This window comes from Rhopalosiphum maidis, chromosome 4, assembly GCF_003676215.2.
Source record: "Rhopalosiphum maidis isolate BTI-1 chromosome 4, ASM367621v3, whole genome shotgun sequence".
Taxonomy (NCBI): Eukaryota; Metazoa; Arthropoda; class Insecta; order Hemiptera; family Aphididae; genus Rhopalosiphum; species Rhopalosiphum maidis.
In genome coordinates this window covers 13,151,303-13,166,865 of record NC_040880.1, presented here as the reverse complement: position 1 = coordinate 13,166,865, position 15,563 = coordinate 13,151,303, and the positions used below count along the sequence as shown (strand labels likewise).

The following is a 15,563-nucleotide window of genomic DNA, read 5'->3' as shown; positions in this document are numbered from 1 at the left end:
TTTTCTTGTGATTTATAATAAATTGTGATTGTTTCAATAATAATTTTATGTATTTACAGTTTTGACAAAAAAAAAAAAAAATTACCCGTAAACTAATATAAAATACTTCTTAGTATTTTAAATAAAAATACATTTTTAATTTTTTATGAATACTTCAATTGTAATAATTGAAGCTAAAAAATAACAATTATTACAAAAAAATTATAATTCAAATAATGAATTCATGAAAAATAAAATGTTAGTTTTTAATGCTAATAACTAAATAGAATATTTCACTTCAAATACAAACATTTTTTTTCCAAAAAATTTTAGAACTAGGTTACATTAAACTTAAATACATTTATAATAAAGTTATAGCAATTTTACTTCCTCAAATTTTAAACTAGATTATGAATGAAGTATGTTACTTAATGTATAATAATTGAGCAACTAATACAGGTTGTCTTAGAAAAATCTAATGAATAAGAAATTAGATATTTATCATATTTTATTATACCTTCACGTTAAATCACTAATTTCTTATTCAATTAACATTTTTGTGACACCTATACATGGGCGCTTATCTGAAAAATGATGATGTTTGTCTACCCTAAACATTTATTTAACATTATTAAAATATTTTAGATTATTGTGGATGATAAAATATATATAATAGGTAAATTAATAATATTAAGCTGTACATTTTGGCTTTATCTTTTGATAATAATTATGATCTACACCTGTATCTATATCAAATTAACATACTTATTATCAATGTCTTATTTTTTAAAATACCAATATACATAAAAGTAAGTCTAATATTAAACACAAAAAAAGTTTTTGAACATTTTAATACATTTTTATATAGATACATGTTTAACAATAAATGGCATTGTCATTCCGAAGAGTATACCACTACAAATTCCAGTGATTAGCATAGCAGCTCCAAACATGCCTGCAATACCACTGTATCTTGGTTCAACACAGCTAAAAGTAATCAGATTTTATTAGTATACATATATTGCGGATGATAGAACTGTTGAAATAAACAATTATTTTACCTTGGAGTATACATCATTGCTACAGAACTGTAATAACCACTAGATAATCCAAGGATTGCTCCTAATGCCCAAAATACATAATCATTATTAATAAGTACTGGCATTACTCTTGTAACACCAATTGGGTGGTAATTGCAAACCAAAAATAATGGAATAAGAATAACTCTCAGTCCCACAGGAATAAAAAGCCATTTTTGCTTTGGCTAAAATAATAATAATATATTTAATTATTTAATAAAAAAAAAAAAAAATGTAATTTATATTTACCCAAGAAAACAAAGTAGAAAAATATGTTCCAATAAGTGCACATACATTGAATGTTAAAAAGCACATTACACTAGTATAATATGTTTCTCCAAAAAGAAAATCTTTACTTGATGTTTTAATATCTATAACACATAAGTAGTTTTATGGTTATAAGTAATTAAATATTATGATTTGTTTAACAAAATAATAAAATAATTATACCCGAATGAACTGCTGGAAATATTGCAAGAGTAACAAAGAATACAAAAAATACATTAATCAATTGTGGGCTGGCTTGTTTAAAAATACGCCAATAAGGAACTTTTTCATTTTCTCCACTTTGTTTTGAATTTTGATTTTCAATTTGTCGTTGATAAATAAGTTCATGATATTTATAAAATCTCTACAAGTATACATGCACATATAAATAAATATATTTTTATATACTCTTACTCAAGAGTATAAATTACTTACATTTAATGGCAATGCAAAATATGTATCAAAACAGGCTAGCAACACAAACAGTGCAGTAGTAAAATAATAAATAGCAGCAGTTCGAGCATCAGGAGTTATTGAAATTGATGCTATGTTTGCGACAGATGTAAATGTACCACTCAAATTTGTACCAAGAACTACAGCACCAATATATTTTGTAGGGAGCTTAGCCGCCATTCCAAAAACAGAATTGTTGTAAATACCATTTGCCATATTTAATAATACTATACTGCCTAGAGTTGACCAGAAAAATAGAGCTGGTATTTGAGAGGTATTAATCATGACTAATGCAACAGTAAAAACAAAACAAAGTACTTCAGTAAGAATTGACCATACAATTCGAGTTGTCAATTTTCCTCTGAAATTAAAATCAATAAGAAATTAATATAATAAAGTATAATACATTTGTATTTATAGATAATCTTGAATTATCGAGAAAATTAATTATACACATTTGGTAAATTATTGGAATTTGTTATTTTTAGTTATTAATTATTTAAAATACATTTTTATTGTTTAGAGTTTTTGTAGAATTAATTATGTTTATTGAAAATGGAAAACTACAAGTTTGTAACATTTTAAGTATGAACAGATAAATATGAATTGCAATGTAATCATTTTTATTTATTTAAATATATTAAATCCCAAAGTGTGTTCTGTGGAACCCTAAGGTTCCGTTGGATAATCTCAAGGATTCCATCAGATTATTACTAAATATCATTAAAAATTATTATTTTATATTATTTAAAAAAAGAGGGTTCCACGAAACATAAACTATTGCTCAAGGGTGCTATGGTCATAAAAATTCGGAAATCGCAGTATTAAACAATACTTTAATATTAATAATTGAAAAAGCAAATTTATTGGAGGGTAGTTTATAGGCCGAGTATAAGTATATTGATTCTATATGAAATTTGGACTTATGATAATGTCTATACCTGATAATAAGTTAACCTTCTTATTATGTTAAGTGTTTAAAACTATTATTATTATTCAATAATTATTTTAATTTGTTAAATTATAATAGTAATACAAGTGTAGACATAGCAAATATTTTAATTAAAAATTATATTTAAAATTTGATTGGTATGTATATTTATTTTAAATTAATTTTTATCTATATCAAATGCTATTAAATAATAAAAAAGTTGATAACCTTTTACCATTTGCTCACCATGTTATACATAATCATTAATATTACAATATTTATGATTAATAATAAAATGTATTAGATCAACTAACATAAGAATATTAATATTTACATTTAATCTTAGTTAATCATTTTATCTTACCCTATTGGACAAAATATGTTGAGCCAATTGAACAGAAGACTAGGTAGCTGTGAGCCAATAGTCAAGTAAGCCATGAAAATGGAAGCATAAAATAGATCTTTACCTAGATAATCTTCTCCCAACTTGTATTCCACAAAATACTAATAAAAAAAAAGTTAATTTACATTTTTTTTATCAGTAGCAAATTATAAAACTATTTTTAATGACTGGTTGTATAAAAGTTTATGCAACCAAGCATAAAAGTTTAAGAAAATATTTTAAATACAATATTAGTGGGTTGCAAACAAATGTATTAAGAGGATGTTATACTTATATGTGTTGTCTTTGTCTTACTAATATACAAAATTCATTTTATGTTATTAGCTATTAAAGCTAATATTAAATTTAAGTAAATATATCAATTATAAAACTTAAAGGTAAGAATACTATTTAGACATCTTGTATGCTTTTATTGATATAATCATTTTAAAATAAGTTATAGCTATGTAAAATATTAGAACTTTAATATGCTCATAACTCACATTAAAATTATAATTTTAATAAAAGCATACAAGATGCTTTGATAATATTCTTACCTTTAATATTGTAAATAGTTCAATTGACTCCAATATTAAAGCTAAAAACATAAAATGAATGCTGTAAATTAGTAAGACGAAGCAATACATGTAGATATGACATACTCTTAAATATTTAGAACACTCTTATATAGTAGTATTATACATATATTTTTAATTTAAAATTATATTAATTACATAAAAATAAATTTTAATATTTACAATATATATTATTATAATATATTTTTAAAAGTATTTTAATATGAACAGAATAAATTATTGTAAATATAATAATTAATACATATTGAATTTCTACTTACAGATTTAGCATTTATAAACATATTCCAAGGCATTAATATTCCTATTCCATGTAGAACTAATATTAAATACACAATGTTCCATCTAAGACAATTGAAATGAATTATATTATTAGTATGCATTCAAAATATAATAGATCTAAATTTATAAAACAATTGTAAAAACTTATTTTGAAAATGTTTATTTATCACTAACATTTTAATATTAGTGAAAAGTATTGAAATATAAAATAAAAAAGTTTTTATAAATAAACAAAATTATAGAACAGATTTAAATGAATAAGATAATTAATAGTAAATTACAATATAAACATTAATGTACCATTAACAAGGTGAATAGAAATATCTCAGGTATATATAAATTTTGACTCACCTATCTTTTGGAGGGTCAGTCTCTAATACTGCATCATCCATGCTGAATGATTTAAAGTTAAGTTCGTCGTTCGGTAAATTAGTTTCTTCCCATGCAGGAGTCAAACGAACCGGTACTTGCTCAGAAGCAACACTTGTGAATGAATTATGTTGAGTTGGTTGTACTAAAAAAAAAAATGTATAATTTGCATAAGTAAAAAGAATAAACGAGATAATTAATTAATAGAAATAAAAATGCATGGTTATTATTGCTTTACTGATTATAAAAAATTACTTTATCAACTATATGCTACACATTATTATTTACTAAGTATTTACCTTAATGTCAATAATTTAAAGTACACTGAGAAGATAAATATACATCACATTACAGTACTAAATTAACCAAGTGATCTCTAAAATAAGTTTATTTTTGTAAGTATCTCATACATAGATTGGGCGTTGAGGCATTTAAAATAATTTCCTATTGACTATTTTATGAACTTGATATTTTTAAAATATAATGTATTATGTAATAATATTATAAATGCAGGAAACATGTTACTAATTCAATTAAGACACAAAAGTTTAGTAGCTTACCTGGGAATACACTCACAACTCATAAAATAAAATGTACAGATTACATAATTATTTATTTTTATTAGTTTGAAACCTATAAAAATGATTATAAATTACAACTAAAAACTCATGATAAATAAATAATGTTAATAGGAGTAAGTTATGTTCCTTAAGAATTTTTTACTGTTAAAAATGTAAATCGATTTTTAAATAGTATTAAGTCTTTGACAATATTTCAGCTACATGCATTTTAAAATTATAAACATATATCCGCTATTTGTTAATTATTAAACATGTTTATACTTACGAAAAATAATAACATTGAATCAAACAAAACACAACTATAAGGGGCATCGTATTAACTCGAAAATATTATAACAAAAAAAAAACTGAGTTTAAAGCTATATATGTCGGAGGTCACAATACTTGAAAAGAATTTACTAAGGAGGGATATTGTTTGGAATGTGGAATTCAATTAAGGGTCAATCTGGTTCCCAGTTATATAGTTATATAGATTCATAAATACCACAGCGTTTCACATTGTTTAACACTCGTATTCCAATTCGAATTATGATCATTGATCGCATAATTAAACGTTTAAACGTATTAAACGTTCGTTGAAGTTTTAAAACAGTTTTACTATTCAAATGAAGTTCAACAAAACGTTTGATTATAATTTTAAAAATAATCAAAACAAATTAGAAATATGTATGCAATTTTAATGATCACTATTTAAACATTTTTACCTACTACAAAAAATTACGAAGCAAGCAATTACATGTTATTTTATTTGTTTCAAGCTATTTAAAATTCTACAATAACCATAATTTAAGTTAAGTTAGAAACAATATTTAAAAATACTTATACCTAAAAGATTATAGCACAATAAACAATTTTAATTCGTTTTGCGTTTTTCTTAAAAGCGTTCCCAGTTTTTTAGTAACTCCAGAAAAAAGTATGTTTCAACTTTTAAATTATTCTGGTTATTTTAACATATTTTTGAAATTTTGATAATGATTAATGACTAAATATAGCTTATATGCATGTAAAGAAATAAATGGACATTTTATTCAGGCGGCTTACACACGTGCAACTCCAATTAAACAAATCATAAAAAAATGCATTATTTGTGCCAGACGCGCAGAAACGTGATAAAAACTTATTATAGACATGCCTAAAATTTTTATCATGATTTAGGCAATATAATATTAAATTCTTGGAATAACACCTATAAATTATGAATTACTATTTTTAACCAATAATTTGTTGCAATAACAATAACAGTACGATAATCAATATTAGTAAAAGATATAAACTGATATTATAAGGTGTATACAGAGTGATTATTTCAAAATTTCAAATATTAAACACTTATCACAATTCTTGGTAAATATTTACGTTTGACAAAAATTAAGTTTTCTATTTTTTAAGATATTATATACTTATTAGTTATTAGAATGACCAACATACATTTTAAATTTAATATTTCTAATTATAATATTTTTCTGAAAATTTAATTTATTAAACGGGTAGGTACTTAATTAGTTAAAGCTAGTATATCAACATTTTGCGAGGTAAACCGATGCACTCCACTCCACTATTTAAACTTTAAATACATAATGTGTTTTTAAACTTGTCTATATAAACATTCAATCGATATTCGTGATAAAGTCGATAAAGATATACATAAACATTTTCTGCTTCAGAATATGAAATTAAAAAAAATATGTTTGTCATTCAAAAATTAAAAACATCATATTCTGTAAATATTTTTTTTTTCAAAAATGTTTTATTATGACAAAGTTATATAGAAATAATATTATAAAACTTAGATAGTTTTTAAGATAATTTTGTTTTCTATTAAAGGAATCATCATCTAGTAGTATATATAGATTTAATATTTATAACAAAAAATAAATATAATATACTCACGGTTTTTTTTTTTTTTACTCAACTTAAAGTATTGTATAAACACTATTTTAAAAATATAAATAAAATACACAACACTATCTTAAAACGAGATGAATTAATAGATATAGTACAAGATACAGATTCCACTCGTGTATCTACCTACAGCCATAACAACTTCAAATGAAACTAAACCAACTCGCACGCAATTTTATTAGCTAAATAGAAGGCGGCATTTATAACTAATATTAATGCAAACATCGATAAAGATATAATTTAAATAATTTAAAATATATTGTTAACCGTCCGTCGGCTCTACAAGTATGTAACTAACTTACAACAAGAAAATAATATTTAATATTATTTATAAATGCGTATAGTTAATTATTGATAAATAAATATAACAGTATCAATTTTCATTATTATTACATAATATAAAATAAATAATTTTATGAGAAAATTACTATCACGACGAAACACCTAATTTAAATTGCTCATACAAAATATAGTGATATTCTAATAAATTAAGTTTTTATAATTTAATTGACCTAAGTTTATTCCTAAGGTTTTTAATTTCATAAGAAATCTACTAGAGGTTTGATTAAATTACATATACGAATCCTTGTGTATAATAATTATATTAAATATATAAAAGAAATTAAATCATTTGTTTCAAATAAATAATTTTTATATGATTAAAATAATACACTACGAACTAAAACAAAATAATTTACTGAAAGTAAATAACTACACTTTTTAATAAAATTGAATTAAAATTATTAATATTTATTTGTTGAATGCGTTTAGGTAATTATAAGATATTTAAAGCAATAATTTTGAATGAAATATTGAGATTACATTAACACTACTCAAATATTATATTGTAATTTGTAAACATAACCATGTTTTAATTACATTAAGATTAGTCGGACTATATAAATTGTATAAATACCTTATTACCTTAATGGATATCGTATGATATATATTATTCTCGTTTGGTTATTACTCGCCTTAATAATATATTTTAAAAAAAATGCAGACAAGGTTTTATTTAAAACAAAACAAAAAAAAAAAAACTATAAACAAATAGTCTTTCACATTTTTAGTTATTTACACACTGACACATCTGACTTGTAGAAAGCAGTAAAGTATAATGAATGTCACCAAACAACTTATAATTCCATTAGGAATAAATATTGTAACCCGTAGGCATATATTTATTTTAAAAATATCACTAAGAAAACTATTCTGGAATTTAGGATATAATAATTAATAAACACAAGGTAAATAATAATATAAAAAAATACTTATTTACGTACCTATAAACGTTATTTTATTTTTAAACAAACCGTAGAATATTAGTTTGACTAATAAAAAGAAAGAAAAAGAGTTTGTAAGGTCCTTAATAAAATGTAATTTAAATAATTTGGTGTAGTATACTACTGTCAACCTTGATTATGACTGGAATTCTAAATAGGAAGGTAGGTAACATAGAAACTGCATTATCAACCTCGAATATCAATAATGATTAAACGACGAATCCGGTTTCTTTTTCCACCTAGATAAAAAATAGTTATTTTGTACTTACAACAATACACACGTGTTATAATATGTGTACTGCAAAAAATCAAAGTGTTTGAATTAACCGAACTAATTTCCGAAAAACATAAGAAATAAATTGGCTTAGACAGCACTAAATCAATACCTACATATTATTGTATCCTATGGTATAAAGCTTAAATGCAATTTGATTATTTTAAATATTTACTGTATTATCATGTTATTGGAAGAGCCTAAAATATATTTTTTACACCGAAACCATATAACAAACAAAATTAACCGTTGATTTGACTAAAAAAAAAATTATCAGGTATATTATCACGGTATACCTTTTTTTTTATAAAGTTTTTATCTGAAGAACACATAATATAAAACGAACTGTATAACCGTACATACTGAAAACCCTAATGTATCAATTACTGAAATACAGTTAAATTCCATTATTCTTTATCAAAATAATCATTATATGGACAATGGCAGATATACAAACATATTGTTAAGATGTATAAATTACGTGACAAATATCAACTGGGGTTTAAGTTTACACGTTTTTATGATTTGAATCATGTCGTTTATACAATTTTAGTTACATAATTACATTATTTTTTGTTCGTCATAATTAGGTTAGAGGACTTGTAGCTATGAAAAAGTACTAAAATTGCAAGCACTTAAGCACTTACTAACTATATAATATGCACTTATTTTTTTTTTTGCCATTTAATTTAAAAGTATTAATAAAATAAATATTAAAGTCAATTACCGTAAAACAATTACCGTATTTAAATACATATATTGTAGATTGATAACCTAAACACCACATAGCTCACTATGGTGGTTATGTGGTATAATATACGACGTTAGATCGTAAACGATTATCTATCTATATCATAATCAATAAATTAATAACATTAATTTTAGACAGTGGCAAATTAACCACTAGGCTCATGAGGTTTGAGTATAGGGCGGCAAATTTGTTATGTTAATTGAACCATTACTATTATTCACTCTCGAAGCGGCTATACTCGATAACCCATCACTCTTCGATGTTAGCCCATTTAAACTACGATCCTATAGTATTAAAAAAGACTGTAAACACTGAGAGTGCCTCATGGACGCCGTGAAGGGTAATCCGCCACTGATTATAGAAAATTAATATTATAGCCTTATCGACGATCTTCAAACGCTTCTAGAAAAAGCACGTACCCGCAGACTGTCAAAAACCATATAAGAAAAAATTAAAAATAAATACATTTTTAACCAAACATACAGACTTAAATATTTAAAATAAAAACGTCAATGTGAAAAAATTTGATGTAAGTTAAGTTTGTTTCAAAATATATCAAATGACATATGAAAGTGTAAAATATGCCCTAAAAATTAGCTTTGTGAAAGCATGAAACGTATTTGTTTCGTACTCTGCTATTTTTATGACTGCAAAACGAATATGCAAATGCTACAAGTCTTCTGCTCTAGTCATCACTGTATGCCATCATATGGTCTCAGAAAAAGTTTTAAAACAATATTGTTTCATATCAATATCATTGTATTAAACATTGTCCGATATTTTTATGGACCCACATCTCACTTCAAAAAAACATTTTTTTTTCCAAACTCTTTATAATAAATTACGTAATTATACCCATTTAAACTATATTAGATTAAATGTATTTTGTATTATTTAAATAAAATCAAAATATTAGGTAATGATAATTAATAAGTGTATAATTAATGCATGATAATAATGTTAATGCGTAATTAATAATTATATAATATTGTAAGACGCTCACGGTCACAATTAAACTTGTATTACGTTTTGAGTATTTACTTATTCCAAAATAATTGTACTTTCATCCCGATTAATAAGAAAAAAATCGAACTTTAAACAAGTACTATGGAACTGCAGATTCTGTAATTGATAGACAATTTCACATACGGAAATTAAGAAGTACCAACATATCAATTTATATAAGAAATAATTTTAAAATTTTTATAATAATAGCTTCTTTATGGTCGATAATTATTTGAATAATACATATTACATAATACGACAGTAGGTCGTATTTCATAATTAGGCACATCATTGTATATTAATATTTTTACGATTTATTATATACTTTATCAGTAGTAAAATATTAGGAATATTAAAATAATTCTAATTTTGGTAAGATTTTTAAATGAATTAGGAATTAGAGATACAAATTTATAATTCAGGAAGGACAGTATCAATTTTTATTGTTGTAAAATTCGTCTAGCATTACCGGCTAAGTAATAAAGGTAAGATTCGGCCTTGATAATTTTAAAAATTGTAAACACGACCTTTAACATATATGTATTATGTACCGTGTGTCAAAATTGACTGGAAATCACAATTAGTAAGTACAAAAATGGTGAAATATAAATTAATAAATATTTACTTAGAATGGACTACGGGACTGCAGACTAAATGACTTAATCATGGGTTTATATACTTACGTCTTGTATGTTAGAACTTTAAAACTTGATTCCTAACTATTTAACAATAAATTAATCGTAGTTCGGTACATACTGTAGTGATATGTTCAACAATAAAGAAAATAAAAAATATTATGAAACATGACCTTGAATTTAATTTGTGGTTTTTACAACATATTTATACTTAACCCCCTTTTTGATTGTGAATTTTAATTTAATTAACTATTTAAAAAATCTGATTTATAATAATTTTTTTTTATCTTAAAAAATAGCTTATTGAGATGAATGAGTTAGTTTCGATCTATCATCTATGCCTGTTTATTTGATCATCGTATTTTTCTAACAGTATTTCTACAAATTTGCTAAGTATTGAATTTGTCAAAAATAAGTGTTATACCAAATCTATTGTGCAGTAAAAAACTAAAATGAAACAAAACGAATTCGAAATATTTAGTGTTTTCTATTTTACCTTTATTGTTGAACATACTGTACATTTACATCTATAATAATTAGGTACTATTAAGTAATTACTGATTTTTATATATTATTTAATGAAATTATAATAAAAAATACAAAACATTTTCAAAGTTAATGAATAGTTCTAAAAATGTTTGAATTAACTACTTACTAAAGTATCTAAACCAAAATTCAATAAAAATTGTCTATACATTTCTCTGAAATATGCATTTATAAAAATATAGAAAAAAAACATATACTGCATATTTTATTGAAAATAAGCCTAGTATGATAAAAATTGTTTAACATTATCAAATAAGCCTTTTGTTTTAGAATACAACAAAATATACTATATTAAACATTGTAGAATCTTGTGTTTAGCTGTTAAACTCGAAAATTGCATTAGTTTTAATAACAAAATAGGTAAATTACAAATTTTAATCTTATATGCAGCCAAAATGATTGTGATGACTATATATGTAATTTCAGATTTCTTAGTTGCTGTAAAAAGCACACTAATAAAGAACTAAACATTTTAAGTTACACGATTTTTGACTATATAAAATCTTTGTTACCTAGTTGAAGTTATTTTTACTGTTTTTGATAATTATACAAGGTGATTTTATTGAATCCCGAAAAAAAAAAACCAAAATGATAATATAATCAAAGAATTAGTGTCATCCATTAGCGCAACTATGAAGGGGGTATTTAAGGGAGCTTCGCGCTCCCAATTTTTTTGATTATTTAATATTTAATAATAATTTAAGCATCTGATAGTGATATACATCCTATGCAATATGATGTAAAGAATTATTCAAAAGTAAATTGTATAAATATAAAATATTTAAGTTTATTTTGCAATATGTAGTTTAATAATAATATTTTTATCTAATAAATATTGTGCGGATATGCGGCAACAGCTAGTGACATTGCGACGGTCACCGTCGTACTTTTATTTTGGTGATTAAAAATGGACAAAAAAAATGATAACTGAGAAAAATTTATACAAATGATATGATCATTCTAAAAATATAATATAATATTTTTATCACTATATAAAATGCTATTCTGATAACTTCAATTTTTAAAACTGAACCTTTTGTTACAACGCTTCATAAGCATCTAGGTAGTAGAAGTGACATAGCAACATAGCAATTAGAAATTACCAGAGTTAATACTAAGATTAAAATTAAAGCTGCTTATTGGAATGTTGATTATATTTATAATTTTGGTTTTTTTTTCCGTGTGCCGATTTTATTATAGAAAAAGAATACTAATTACTAATTTTCTATTATATATTATTGTATTAATAATTTTGTAACATTAAGTTATCATGCCAATTCTATTGATTTTTTCATAAACTAACACACTGTTATACATTAGTAATCACTAATTATAACTTAATATAGATAATACAAAATGTTACATAAAACTGCAACAATATGCAGTATTTAAAGTTTGACGTTTGTTAGTTATCTTTATAATTTTGAATTAAAATCATACTAATACCAAAACAAAAACAAAAGACATAACAAACTTTTGTAATAAACAATTCACAAACATTTTTCTGTTGAGCTATAACCTGAATTAGGACTTTAAATTTAGGAAACTCAATCAATGATCATCGTTTAAGTATCCACTTGAAATTTATATGTTTACAAAGTAATAAGTACATTATAATTTTAAAATATTTGTTATTAACTAATTCAATTTTGTAACTAACACATTGGTAAATAGTTATCAAATTGAATACTTGCTGTACCTACTACCTCAAAGAATGTACTAGTTTTTCTTATCTATATAGTTTTTACCTTCAACATTTTTCATAAGTCACATAGTTAGTTTTTTTACAACAGCGATAAAGTAAATTTATAATTTACATGTTTCAATATTTAAATTAATACCCTTTATCTAATAAATGTGAGCAGTTATATATATGATACTTAATAATAATTAAAACCTTAAAAAGAAAACAACAATATGTAAAATAGCCCACTCACATAACATTAAATATCCATAATTTAGCTATGTTTACTTATACTGTTTTTCAAATATTTTAGATACCTATTTTAATAACAGCAATTATATTATCTCCATAATTTCACAAGAAAGTGTTAAAGAAAATATGTATGGTAACAATAAGTTGATTAAATTCTCAGGTGGTCTACCGTTAATTTAGAAACAAGAATCATTGTATACAACTCAATAACAAAAAACTTATCTCAAAATCATAAATTCACCTTGGTACTAGTATCATTAATATTAATATAATTATTAAATTAGGCTTGCCATTCGTTCTGGTTTTAAAAGCATGTCCCGATGTAATGATGTCTCAACTAATCATTTAGTTTGTCCCGGTTAATAGTAGTTGAGAGAGAATAACATTTAATATGGTACTTTCAATTATTATATCATTGTACTAAAATATTACTAATAATAATTATGTATCTTTGTATTAATTAATAAATATTTAAATAAAAAAGGATAAACTTATTTTTATACAAGCATATGCTATACATAAAAAAAGAAAAAGATATCCTGGTTTGAGGATTTCAAAGACTGGCAACCATATAACTAAACATACACCCAACTAATTTTTTTAATGAAAAAGTAAAATTAATTTTATAAGATAAGTAAGTTAATTTTATAATACTACTTTTTTAACTAATAAACTAGTAACCAATATATATATATATATATAAATTCCTGTAACATATAACTAAATAATTATTATACTTCAAAGTTATAGAAAAAGGTAAACTATACGTGAAATAGTTGTCATCATCTAAAAAAAAAAATGATCAAATAAGGAAGAAAAATATTATACATTAAGTATACTTAATTTACAGATTACTAAAAAATTAAATTGCTGGACATTCACTAAAGACTGTCAAACAACATTCATCATACATATAAATACATTCAGAATTATACAGAACAATACAAACATAAAATTGGTAACTTCAGATAATTTATTATTTTAAGTAACAGATCAGCTATAATGGTTACTGCTTACTACAATCATGACAATCTAAAACTTTTTTATTTATTTATTTAATAATTAATACTTTTTTACCATTTAGTTTAAGAAAAACATTCAAAATATTCATACTTCAAACTATAAGTAAATTGAATTAATTTTCAGCTTGGTATCCTACAAATAAGATGCATAAAAAAAACCATACAAATACTTCAAATAGCTATTAGCTACACTATCAAAATATGCAATCTACAATTTCTTACAATAATTTTCCTCTTCTTAGCGTAACTTTTACAAACACATAAATATACATAAAAGTAACTATAAAAATCATATTAACCTTTTGAATTCATGGTTGAATTCATGGATAGTAAAGTATTGCCATTTTTTACTACATTTTCTTGCAAAAGTAAATGGTCTTCTCCACCGGTTTTTAACCGTTGTTCATTAGTATTTGTTCTTAAACTCATTTTAAAGTATTTTCTGTGTTCCTGTTAAAATGTATTGTATATACAGATTAATATATTATTAAATTGTTATTAAAAATAAATATTTTACCTTATAAGAAAAATATTGAATAGTATTTCAGAATATAGTCACTAAGTGAACACTTAGTGAACTGAGACGAGATTATAACAGATTTATTGTAATGAAGAACTGTGACAAGTACTTGAAAACAAAATGCAATGCATATCGATTACTACATTGTATTTACTTAAGACTTAGAAGTTAGAGTTTGAACTTCACAATGACGTTTATTTTGTGAGAATTTAAATCTTGAAACATGATGTGGAGTGGGAGATAAAAAATATGTTGAAATGGCACCTTCTTCACGTGTTGAGGTTAAATTGTAAATAAACCACGGTTCGGGTACCGAATTAATTTTTGATTATTCCATGAACCAAATGAGTTATAATTTTGTATTTTATATTATTAAATATGTATAGGTAACCATAATTTGAATTTTGATTACAGTCATTACAGGATTTCGAAGACTGTGACGGAGCAACAGCATGGACATAGGACAGGTCATAGACTCATGTCTCATTGACAGTGGCTGCGCCGCTACGGTGTGCGGGCTGAATAAGAGTGATTGTCGACTGACCACTCAAGTTCGGAATCTGGTGAAATGATGATAGATGAGTATGGACTATTGTGATTATTCCTATAGTCACAGCCACAGGAAATCCATTATCCATTCACCCACGATAATCTGATAAAAATTTAAAATATTAATATTATACTATTATGATGTACATGTACATGTTCATACCTATGAACGTGTACCTATAGGCTATAACCTATGTAATGGAAATAATATATAAATGTGTACC

The 15,563-nt window shown here is 23.9% G+C and overlaps 1 protein-coding gene across 4 annotated transcripts; it reads right to left on the bottom strand.

Annotated features, from left to right (window-relative positions):
• Nucleotides 1-302: 302 nt before the first annotated feature.
• On the bottom strand, nt 303-15,039 carry LOC113551033 (equilibrative nucleoside transporter 1). 4 transcript variants are annotated; one of them, XM_026953039.1, is made up of 10 exons: nt 14,788-15,039; nt 14,570-14,720; nt 4,318-4,480; nt 3,948-4,029; nt 3,074-3,213; nt 1,761-2,139; nt 1,509-1,689; nt 1,308-1,429; nt 1,041-1,243; nt 303-966 (listed from the first exon to the last, which is right to left on the bottom strand). In XM_026953039.1, exons 2-10 carry the CDS (start codon nt 14,697-14,699, stop codon nt 840-842), a joined length of 1,527 nt encoding a protein of 508 aa, XP_026808840.1. In that variant the 5' UTR covers nt 14,700-14,720; nt 14,788-15,039; the 3' UTR covers nt 303-839. The 4 variants fall into 4 exon arrangements, with proteins under 4 accessions (XP_026808840.1, XP_026808867.1, XP_026808858.1 ...); XM_026953066.1 differs by lacking the exons at nt 14,570-14,720; nt 14,788-15,039 and adding an exon at nt 8,102-8,230; XM_026953057.1 differs by lacking the exons at nt 14,570-14,720; nt 14,788-15,039 and adding an exon at nt 6,807-7,077.
• Nucleotides 15,040-15,563: the final 524 nt, after the last annotated feature.

Coding starts and splice junctions, on each gene's coding strand:
- LOC113551033 (XM_026953039.1), bottom strand. CDS start 14,699: ATGAGTTTAAGAACAAATACTAATGAACAACGGTTAAAAACCGGTGGA. Junction 2,140..3,073: donor AACATATTTTGTCCAATAGG/GTAAGATAAAAT, acceptor TTTTAATTTCAG/AGGAAAATTGACAACTCGAA. Junction 1,690..1,760: donor ATTTTGCATTGCCATTAAAT/GTAAGTAATTTA, acceptor GTATACTTGTAG/AGATTTTATAAATATCATGA.